The sequence below is a fragment of the Alnus glutinosa genome, chromosome 2, assembly GCF_958979055.1.
Source record: "Alnus glutinosa chromosome 2, dhAlnGlut1.1, whole genome shotgun sequence".
Classification (NCBI taxonomy): Eukaryota; Viridiplantae; Streptophyta; class Magnoliopsida; order Fagales; family Betulaceae; genus Alnus; species Alnus glutinosa.
This window is the reverse complement of record NC_084887.1, coordinates 23,619,881-23,631,204: the sequence shown is the minus strand read 5'-3', so window position 1 is coordinate 23,631,204 and position 11,324 is coordinate 23,619,881. Positions and strand designations below refer to the sequence as shown.

The 11,324-nt window shown below is 35.8% G+C and overlaps 1 protein-coding gene across 1 annotated transcript; it reads left to right on the top strand.

Annotated features, from left to right (window-relative positions):
• Nucleotides 1–5,134: 5,134 nt before the first annotated feature.
• Nucleotides 5,135–10,479, top strand: LOC133860856 (uncharacterized). Its single transcript, XM_062296488.1, has 7 exons — nt 5,135–5,342; nt 5,445–5,476; nt 6,762–6,859; nt 6,963–7,045; nt 7,735–7,812; nt 7,890–7,988; nt 9,958–10,479. Exons 1-7 carry the CDS (start codon nt 5,259–5,261, stop codon nt 10,249–10,251), a joined length of 768 nt encoding a protein of 255 aa, XP_062152472.1. The 5' UTR covers nt 5,135–5,258; the 3' UTR covers nt 10,252–10,479.
• Nucleotides 10,480–11,324: the final 845 nt, after the last annotated feature.

Below are 11,324 nucleotides of genomic sequence, written 5' to 3'. Positions count from 1 at the left end.
TAAATCTTGAGACAGAAATTCTAATTCATGTACTTTCTAGTGTTAAGCTAATGTAATGAGTTTCCTTGCCAAGGGTAACCAAGAGCTTTTGCTCATTTTTATTGTTTACTGCATTACTTGCTATGGAAGTGTTTCCATTTACCCCACAATATTGCGAATGCACCTCAGCTGGACAGATGGATTCCTTTGTACTAATGTCATCATTCTTGGCTGTTTACATGGATATACCTGCATCCATAAGATGCTCTTGCTAGAAGATTGTAGAAGTTTCTCTTGTTAGTTTGTTAGATGGAGCTGTATAGATTCTTTTCAGTTATTTGCTATTTCTATTCTTTGCGACTGTACTCTTTCTTTTTCCTTGTATAGCATTCTTGCTTATATATGTTTGTAACCTGCTCGATGAAATACCAATGAGAATTTTTCATCATTTTCTCTCGCAGTCAATATTTCACTCAGTATTTCACATGGTATCAGAGTAATTCTAATTTTTTTGCTTTCTCATGGCTTCCGTCATTCCTTCTTCTTCTTTCAATGAGGATCCTTCGAGTCCTTATCATCTCTATAATAGGGATAGTCCAAGGTCTATCCTGGTCTCTCTCCCTTTAGATGGTGAAAATTATCAGACATGGAGTAGGTCCATGGTCATGGCCATTACGGCTAAAAACAAACTTGGTTTTCTGGATGGCTCACTCAACAAGCCTTTGGATGACTCTGGTTTTGAATCCCGTGCTTGGGTTCGTTGTAACACCATCGTCCTTTCATGGATATTAATCTCTGTCTCCAAAGAAATAGCCTCCAATGTTATATATATTGAAAATGCTACTGATGTTTGAATCGATTTGAAAGAACGGTTTTCTCAGAAAAATAGTCCACGCATTTATCAACTTCAGAAATCTCTTTCTCAAGAGGATCTCTCTGTGGGAGCTTATTTCACTCGAATCAAATCATTTTACAAGGTCTTCGAATCATTTGGTTGATCTTCCCCCTCATAAGACTCCCATCGGTTGCAAATGGGTTTACAAGGTCAAATTCAAATCAACTAGGGAACTTAAGAGATATAAAGCTCGTTTGATGGCTAAGGGATATAATCAAAGTGAAGGTATTGACTACCTTGAAACTTTTTCTCTCGTGGCCAAGGTCACCACTATTCGATTATTTCTAGCTCTTGCTGCTGCAAAAGGTTGGCATCTACATCAACTAGATGTCAACAATGTCTTCTTACACGGTTCTTTGGATGAGGAAGTCTACATGAAATTACCATTGGCTTTTTCTTCTCAGGGGGAATCCAAAGTCTGTAAACTCAACAAATCCTTAATGGATTAAAATAGGCCTCTCGCCAATGGTTTTCTCAGTTTTCTTCTACCTTGATCACCCATGGTTTTACTCAATCAAAGTCTGACTACTCCCTTTTCACACGACTTCAAGGCAGTTCTTTTGTTGCTCTCCTAGTATATGTTGATGACATTGTCATCGCCAGCAAAGACTTGAATGCTATCTCCTCTCTCACTGCATTCCTTAATTCTCAGTTTCCGCTCAAAGACTTAGGGACAATCAAATATTTTCTTGGTTTGGAGCTTGCTTGTACAACCAAAGGTATCTCTGTCAGCCAATGAAAATATTGTCTCGACATTATACAGGACATCGGTCTTCTTGCTGCTAAGCCAGCCACATTTCCTATGGAATCAAACCTCAAACTCTCTCGGAATGATGGTGATCTCCTGCCTGATCCTACTTCATATCGCCGGTTGATAGGAAGGTTAATTTACTTAACCATCACTTGGCCTGACATTTCTTTTTCTGTTCAAGTTCTCAGTTAGTTCATGCACTGTCCTCGGCAACCACACATGGCTGCTGCTTCTCGGCTTCTACGTTATCTTAAGGGTTCTCCAGGACAAGGCCTCTTTTATCCTGCTTCTTCAGATCTTAAGATTAAAGCCTTCTATGATAGTGATTGGGCTGCTTGTTCTAATTCTCGCCGATCTATTACTAGATTTTGTGTTTTTATTGGCAATGCTCTTGTTTCCTGGAAATCCAAGAAACAACACACTGTTTCTCGTTCCTCGGCTAAAGCAGAATATCGGTCCATGGCAGCTTGTTCTTGTGAACTCACTTGGTTATTCTCTCTTCTTCATGATTTTCACATTCCTCATCCTCAACCATCTCTTTTATTTTGTGGTAGCAAGGCTGCTTTCCACATTGCAGCTGATCCTGTTTTTCATGAGAGGACTAAGCATATCGATATCGATTGCCACCTCGTTCGTGATAAAATCCAACAGGGTTTACTTCAAACAATGCACATTACTACTCAGCATCAACTTGCTGATATTTTTACTAAAGCTCTTGGCAGAGCTCCTTTTGAATACTTGCTTTCCAAGATGAATATAGTCAACATATATTCATCTCGAGGGAGAGTATTGCAAATACATCTTAGCTGGACAATGGATTCCTTTGTATAGATGTCATCGTTCTTGGCTACGTATATGGATAGACCTGCATCCATAAGATGCTCTTGCTAGAAGATTGTAGAAGCTTCTCTTGTTAGTTTGTTAGATCGAGCTGTATAGATTCTTTTCGGTTATTTGCTATTTCTATTCTCTGTGGGTGTACTTTCTTTTTCCTTGTATAGCATTCTTGCTTATATATGTTTGTAACCTGCTCGATGAAATACCAATGAGAATTTTTCATCATTTTCTCTTGCACTCAATATTTCACTCAGTATTTCACACAATCTCTGGGTTGACTCGTTACAAGTGTTCAGAAATGTAATTCTTGGGTGGTTGTCTAACAATCCTGGTTTCATGGAAGACGATCCTTGTTGAAGAGTATGAGAGCTGTTTACTAAAAGAAAAGGCCTCTTCCAATTGTTTTTTCTTTATTCTTGATCCTCCAAATCCACTGAAAACACCTGGGCGTGCAAAGCTGGATTACCAGGGGCCTTGTCTTTGTAGCCCATGTACTGGGGGTATGACCAATCCTTGGCATTGCAGCCTCTATCTTGGTATGCCTTGACCTTCACGCTAACCCCATAGCAATTGATTGATTGAGCTGAATCAATCAATTCTTAGATATGTTTTGGGCATATTAAGCTTGGTGAGGGAGGCCAATGAAAGAGAAAAACATTGACCAGAAGTGAAAGAGTGAAGAGTAAGTGAGAATTGGGTAGGAAAGGGGTTCAGAGGGGCAGCAGATTGGAACATAGAAGCCAGTGGAGTGGGAATTACCTAGAATTTCATTTTATGGTGGAAGAGAAACTATTGTTAATGCGGAAATTAATCATTCTGCTCATATGTTAGGCCTGGCAAGCTGATTACATGGCCAATTGACCGATGGATCTGGATACAATAAAAAAGCGTCACACTGGATCCCATCTCTTAGAACATCAGCATCGATTCCCGCAATCCCAGCAGGAAGTGATGTTTTGCATGAGTCATGGGGCCTAAGGAATGCAACAATGGGAAAGTCTAAAATCTGAGCGTGGAACATGGCTGGCGACTACGACAAAACGACAATAAAGGGCAACGAACACAGGTAAAATGGGACTTTTGTCTCCTCCCTCCCTCTCTCTCTCACTCTTCAATACTCAGTCATACTAACTTAAGCATCAGAGCTATCTCCCGTTGGCTCGCTCCAACAAACTCTTGTGCTTATCTTTCTCTTTCTTTGTAGGTGCCTCGGATCATTACTTTGGCCCACGATTAACTATTCTAACAACTAAAGTTTTCAAAAAGTGGTTTTAGTTTTGTATCTTGAAAAGTATTTTTGAAAAAATCTAAAGGATCGTATAAGTAGCATACATATGAATTTTTTTTTAGATAACTCAAAAGTGTTTATGAAAAGAAATAAATTGAAAATTGTTTTAGTTTAATTCTAAAGTTAAATTTTCAAAACATAAAATAAGAAAAAATAAAAAAAGAAAGAAGTTAAAACAAATTATTGCCTTAAGATGTTCTAAAAAAAATTATTGCCTTAAGGAGGTTGGCCTTGAGTGAAGGCTACCACTTCTGCACCGAAAAAGGAAGATGGGCAGAGACTGAACCAAGACTATATATATTTAAGGACAGAAATTCTGTTCTTTAATCCATCGTTTAGAGAAGCAAGGTCTCTTGAAGCGGGACAAAATTAAGATTGTTTTGAGAACTTAAGATAATAGAAGAAACTATGAATTGAAAATAGATAAGGGAATTCAGAAAGAAATAAAATAACAAATAGAGGAAAAAAAAAAAAACTTTAATTGTCTCAAATAAGCAAACAAATAAATAACTCAGAAAGACTTAAAATTTAATTGATACTTCAAAACTTAATTTTAAAATAATACAGACATGCCTTTATATAGACAAAGTTTGAGCATATTCCAAACAAAATACTTGGAAAAAAAAAAAAGAGAAAGAAATAAAAATACAAAACATAACTATAATCTTGAAGACAATAAAATTCTTGTACCGAAAGTAAAATATATTATTCTAAAAATAATTTTCAAATATTTTATATAATTCTTTCAATTCTTGGGCTAATCTTATTCAAGAAATAATCTTCGAATCTTATGCATAATTTTTTCATATATCACCTCCCTCTTGAGGACACCAACCTCTACCTTTTCTAAGTAACAAGACCAAATTATAGTTGTTAGTGAGCATGTTTGTTTTCATATTATTTTTATTTAAGGCATGAGAAATTTTTTAAAATATATTTTTTGTTTTGTTCTTAAAAAAAAGTGTTAATAGTTGTTTGGATAACTTTATATGAGCGATGTGACTCGAGAGGTGGGTGTCTTTGGTAAAATTTTGTTGAGTTGAATATTTTGGTTTTTTACTAGTAGTAAGAAGTTATTGATATGATATAAAGTAAAAGGAATTTGTATGAAAATGTAAAAAAAATTTGTATTGTAGTGAATTTTTTTATACGAATAGTAATAAAAAAATTATTAATGTGATAAAAAAAATTTTGAAAAAAATAAAAGATTTTGAAGTTAATTATTTATTTATTTATTTATTTTGGGTATTGAAATTAATTATTTGCTGCGTCAGTTTCTCATTGTTCAAGTGCTTAGCACGTGCAGCGAGTCAACGCATCATTGATTCGAAGGAAAGAGTTTTAACCGGGTTGACCCGGAAAAATATATCGGCATCATTTGGCGCAAAATTAAAACAGTGAAGGGTTAGCCCACGTTTTCCTTTCCCAACGAAAACGAAACCACAAAAACGGAGCCGGAGTTGGATCAGAGCAGAAGCGCATTTTGGTTTCGAAAACCGGTGTCGCAAATGGCTTCGAATCCTTCGCTTCTGCCCGAGATCGGACCCGATGGCCTCCCGCGTGAAGCCCCTGTTATTGCCTACACCGAGAAGGTTTCCCTCTCTCTCTCTCTCTCTCTCTCTCTCTCTAACAATGTGATTGTGATTTTTCTTTGTTCTTGTTGTTTTGTTGGCTCTGATTTGGGCGTGTGGCAGATTATTGAGGCAGAGCAGCTTCAGTTAAAGAAGTACGTGCATATCCCTTTTACTTATTTATGTACATATGATGGAATCGATGGTTCTTTATGTTCAATTTTGCTGAGGAAATGTAATCTTAAAGTAATTCCGAATATTGATTGGATAGTGGACAAGTGTTATTTCGTAGTTCTTTGTTTGGCTGCAGAGAAAAGAATTTGACATGTACTGGTAGAATAACCAATTAGCGTATTTTGAATCTAACGGGTTTTCGCAAACTAGTTTCTGAAAGACAACAAAATTCTGAGTACTTAATTATATTAGCAATTTAAAACGTATGGACTAGTGATAAGCATCTCGTTGGACTTCTGGATTATGCGAGGTTTCGTTTTTCTTAGTTTGTATGCTGCTGTATTAAGGATGGTTAATCAAGTGAAAGTATGCTAATGACATCATGGGACGTGTAATTATGGTAGTAGGATTAGGTGTATTTTTAAATCTTATTATTTTCAATTCGATTTTCCTTGTTAAGTGAAGAATGTGGAGGAGTGAAACAAACAGGATAAGTTGATTGAGTAGACGTGTTTGTTAGGCCAAGATAACTTAGGTGGTCAGCATGTTAGAAGAAGTATCAAGGCAGAGGTGTTGTTACGCAGATGGTTGTCGTGACAAGGTGATGACGGTGCATGGTTGACTTAAATTCTGATGTTGGTGGCTTTGTTATGTTAAAGGAAGCACTGATAATAGCGACTCGTCACTGGTGGTAGCTCTTTTTTCTTGTGATGGTTATAACTCTGGTGATGGCAGTAAGTGGTAGTGCTTGTTGCATATGCGAGCTGGTAGTGGATCTGTAAAGTACCAAGGCAGAGGTAATAGTGGTGGTGTGGTGATGACTGTGTAATGATTATGGTGGTTGTCATATGCTGAAAGTGATGGTGACATGGTGGCAAGATATGTATTTGGGGTACTTCGTTATCTTTGTCACTGGCCTTCTGATATCGTATATAGCTTGCTTCTTTGTGATATATATAGCTTTTGCTCATGCAAATTTTTTCATTGTATAATTTTTTGTGCTTTAACCAGTTGGGCTATCAAGATCTGACAGTAAATAAAATAAATACTAAACAACTTTCTCAACATATCTGAATAATTTGCACTAGTGATTTTGAGTTCTTTGATAAAGGCTTCCATTGCTCTTTCTTCTATCATGTCATTCTTGTTAAAATGATTTAGGGTTGTTGGTGTTGGTCGTTGGTTTGCTTCATTACTTTTAGTTGTGCAATTAATAATTTAGTAAGCAGACTGTCTTATTTAATCTTCTCTGCTTTTTTCCCCCAGATACATTGAAGAAAATTATTCTAAAATTCGTGATGTTGAAAGAGAGCTAGGAAATCTTACATTGGAGATGAAACTCACCGCTGGGCCAAAAAAAGCAGGTTGGTGGGTTGTCATCGTATTACAGAATAATGAATTTTTTCTTCATTGATGTGCATAGTGATTGACTTTGTCGTTGCTATCATGTATGATGCATGCCTTAAGCACTTGAACATTTGAGAAAGAAAATAGAAATGTCAACGGAGAGGATTCATGTTGCCAAGCTGAAGGAAGAACAAGCACAAAAGGTTTGCCCATTTAATGATAGATTGAGCTTATGTATTTACTCTTAAGATAATATAAGTACTCTTTGGCATCATTTAAATAGCTTATCAACGCCCACTCCCTTGATGACCATGAAAATCAGAGCTGTTAGCACTCAAGTCAATCAAGATTATAAGAATCAAAATCTTTCATGACACAATAATTGGTCTAGTTTTGTGTAATTATTACAAAATGCACCGAGTTAATGTGATGAAATTGCCAGTTACATTTGAGAATTTGAACACTGATACACTTCTATACATTCCTTTTAGCTGGAAAGGATGAAGACACGTGCCTATATTAACATAAGTTTCTTTAGCTATACTGACATGAGAGAATTTGGTTCTTGTATTTACATAGGTCACTATGTAAAAATCTATTTTCTCGTTTATTAAAAAATCTTTTTTTTTTCTTTGGCAAAAAGGTTTCATGGAAAAAGATGAACTTTCAGAAGTGTGATAAGTTTTGTTTATAGTATGTCCATATTGTGGATTTGACTCTCAATGCATATATGTATTACCTGCTTTGACCTTGCAAAGGGCTTTAGTGCCCAAGAATTAGGATTTTATGGGTCACTGGAAAATTTTATTATTCTTCTAAAAGCTCCATTTTACCAGTGCATTTGTGGTATTCCTTATTCAGTCCAATAGATTTGTTCTGTCTTGTACTTCAGGCGTGGGAGGCAGCATCAAAGGCTGTGAAAGATGAGGAAGCAATTAAGCAGAAGCTATGTGAAGACTTGAGCCAATTGGTAGATGTCTCTTGCTTAATGTGTATGTCAATGGTTACTGCTTGAAATGTTTTCTTTGATACTCTTATCTTTGATAGGTTCAAGAAAGCAGTAGCATACAGTTTAATAGACTGGGGGAATTGAAAAGACGACTAGAAGCCTTGAACCCGGGTAGAGTATCCACCTCTATTCCTCTTGTAAGTTCTCTCATCATTTCTGTTTGTCATATTTATGTATATTCTTTGGCTTGGATGGGACCTTGTCGTTGTTGATTGCCTGGATTTTCTGCAATTTGATGGTCAGTTAGTATCACGTACAGTAGATAGCATATCATGGTCTTCTGCATGTGATTTTGATATATAAACATAACTATTCTGCAACTGTTTTTTTGGGGCTGCTGCCTCATATTGTAGTTTTTCAGATTTTCATGCTTTTTTTAGATCTTTTTTCCTCTACTTGCTAGGCTTCTCTCTTGTATACTTCTTGTGAACTTAGGTTGTGCCTTCGCACTTTTTATTGAATTTGTGATTACTTTATATATATATATATATATATATATATAAAAAAAAAAAAAAAAAAAAAAAAAAAAAAAAAAAAAACTATTATGCAACAGTTGTGGTGATGAGCATGTTCACTTCCTTAATGATTGTGGTTTTGTGAAGTGATTCTTCATCACTTTTAATGCATTTCTTTACATTATTTCACTTGATCTATCTACCATCAAATTTGCAAAAGCATTCTATGAAGATCTTTAAAAGTACACTTAAAAAGAGAAGAAATTTTGTTAGAAATATATTCTTTGTATTTCTCCTTAAAATTCAATCTATGTTAACATGGGTTTGTCATTCCTGTATCTCTGTTGACCTGTAAGGAAGTCTATGAGAAGTAGATATGCATTTTAGGGTAAAAGAAATAGAACTAGAAGAGCAGAAAGAAAGAAAGCCTTAGTGACTACTTGATCAGGTCTGCCTTGTCAAGGACTTCTCCATTCATCAAAGAAACTAATAGAGTATATCAGTTATTGGAAACATATTAATGGTTACTCATGCTCTTTCATCCATCAATTTTTATTTGATCTTTTCCTGTGTCGTTCGGCTTTTTTATGGTTCTGTCTCTATTCTAATCATGGTTGAGGTTATTGGCTCTGATTTAGTTTTGGATTGTCCCAAATTCATCTTGATCATAAAACGGTTTATTAGTTTCTACCTTTTCAATATTATAAATAACAATTCACGAGTGTTTTGAAGATTTAACAATGGGTGGCATTTGGATTTGCATATTTTCACTCAATAATGAATTGCCCAGTCTCAAGTTAGGCCTTTTCAACTACAACAAAACCTGCTTGTTGCTTGCACTATATGTTCTAACTGTAATTTTTGTTCTTGCTTTCCCCTAGTCCAACCCAAAAAAAGGTTTTTTTCTTCTTAGTATATCTTGCTTTTGTAATACAGGAAGGATAACTGCTATATTAAAGCTGTCATGTATTAATGTATTGTTATTCAATATATTGTAGCAAGAGTTCCTTTTATGCCAATAAACCCCCTCAGGGAGGTGGGGGGTCATTAATATTTCACATTGTTAATTTGTGAAAAGGAATTTATTTTTGCTGCAGGGATCGATGTGATTTTTTCTGAGTTAAAAAAACCTGGTTCAGCCGAAATTTTTGACCCAGATGCACCAGACGGTTTTTTAAGTAGGATGTCCTATGGATTGACTACTAGATATACCTCTTGCAGATGGGTTTAAATGCTCAAGTTTTTCTATTCAATATAATGGGTATACACACATGCATGCCAATACGCATGCGCCTCATATTTGAAATTGATTTAATGATTTTTTAAAAAATCATATTAACTGTACTGTGGTAAAACACTGGCATTAGTACCAAGTATGCCTACGCAGTAGCCCTGATGTTTTGGGCTGTGGCTCATTTGTGTTTGTCTAGGTGTGCATGAATGTGTGGTGGGGCTAGTTGGTGATGAAAAAAGGGGTGGGGGTGGAGTCATGGAGGTTGATGCTCTTAGGTTTGTCATTAAGCTTAAAAAAGTCCATGTATTTGTTGAATTGGAACATCCCCCATATACTTCTTTTGATTTCACAAGTACTGATATACGCAGCAGTGGCAGTAAAACGATGTTAAAAGTTTGCTCTTGGAATTGTGTTTAGGATGGGAAAGCAGTGGGACCTCCCGTGAATAGCACAGCTACAAATGCTTCAGTTCCTCGAACAACAGAACCAGGTGCTGGAGTCACTGCAAATGTCCCCAATGAAGGAAGTGGTGGAAATGGTCCAGTGATGAATGGGCAAAATCAACAGCCCTCTGTTGAGGGAGAAGGAAGAGGGAAGAAGAAAAGTCAGTTCCAAGGAAGAGGAAAGGGAATTGGGGCTGTGCCTAAGGGTAGAGGATCTCCCGCACCGGGCTGGACTGGCGCCGGGTTTGATGTGGATGGTAGAACCTAGGACCACCACTCCGAATTATTTCCTAGAGCCATTGGACAAGAATCTGTCGCTTTTGCTCGGCTGCCGGTACATTTTTTAGTTGATGTTTTTGCTTTCGTGCATTCTTTTAATTGCCTATAGTTTGTTGATAAGAAAATGCAATCTGACCTTCCTGACTTCTCATTAGTACTTGAAAGTCATGTACACGAATACAATATTTCAATAAGAATTACTAATATCACTTTTCAATGTTTCTGACCATTTTGACCTAGGGGTTTACATCTAGGTGGATATTAACCACCCGTATCCGCTATCCGCAATTATCAGTTATTAATTATCCGCATATGCGGATATTCGGATAGTGGTTTTAGGGGTGTGTGGGTGTGATTATTAACTGCATTATGTGTGTGTGTGTCTATATATATATATATATATATATATATATATATATATATATATATATATATATATATATATATATATATATATATTCACCAAAACAACATTGTTTTGGTGTTTAATACCAAAATGATGTCGTTTTGGATTAAGTATAGGTTATGTTTATATTGCTTCAGTTGGTTGTGTTGCTTTCTTATGTAACACTAGGGTAAAAATATTAAAATAATATGAAATCAATATATTTTCAAAACATTAAGGCTTTTAAAAAAAAAAAATCGGCTTAAATTACTTTTAAAATTGTTTAAAATATGCCATAATAAAAACTCAAAGAATGCTCAAAAGATTAGAATAGGCTCAAAAAGCTCATTACCTAATATGCGAGTAGTCGATAATAACCATAATAACCGCGCGGATGTGTTAGTAAAAACACGATGCGTATGCGAATGTGGATGCGGATATCTAAAAGTGATAATCGCATCCTCATGTACACACCTATCTTGGTCAATTGAATTTTTAGATAAAATTAATATAGCAGTATGCTTGTGAATTGGTTAGTCTTTGAAGGACAATCAGTGATTTGATGACCGGGACCCACGTACAGACCAAGTTGTCCCCAAAAAAATGCGTGGGTCCCACATTTAATTAATAAATAATGACAAATTAAATAAAAATAATAATTTATTCCAGCTTAAAAA

Coding starts and splice junctions, on each gene's coding strand:
- LOC133860856 (XM_062296488.1), top strand. CDS start 5,259: ATGGCTTCGAATCCTTCGCTTCTGCCCGAGATCGGACCCGATGGCCTC. Junction 5,343..5,444: donor TTATTGCCTACACCGAGAAG/GTTTCCCTCTCT, acceptor GGCGTGTGGCAG/ATTATTGAGGCAGAGCAGCT. Junction 6,860..6,962: donor CGCTGGGCCAAAAAAAGCAG/GTTGGTGGGTTG, acceptor GCATGCCTTAAG/CACTTGAACATTTGAGAAAG.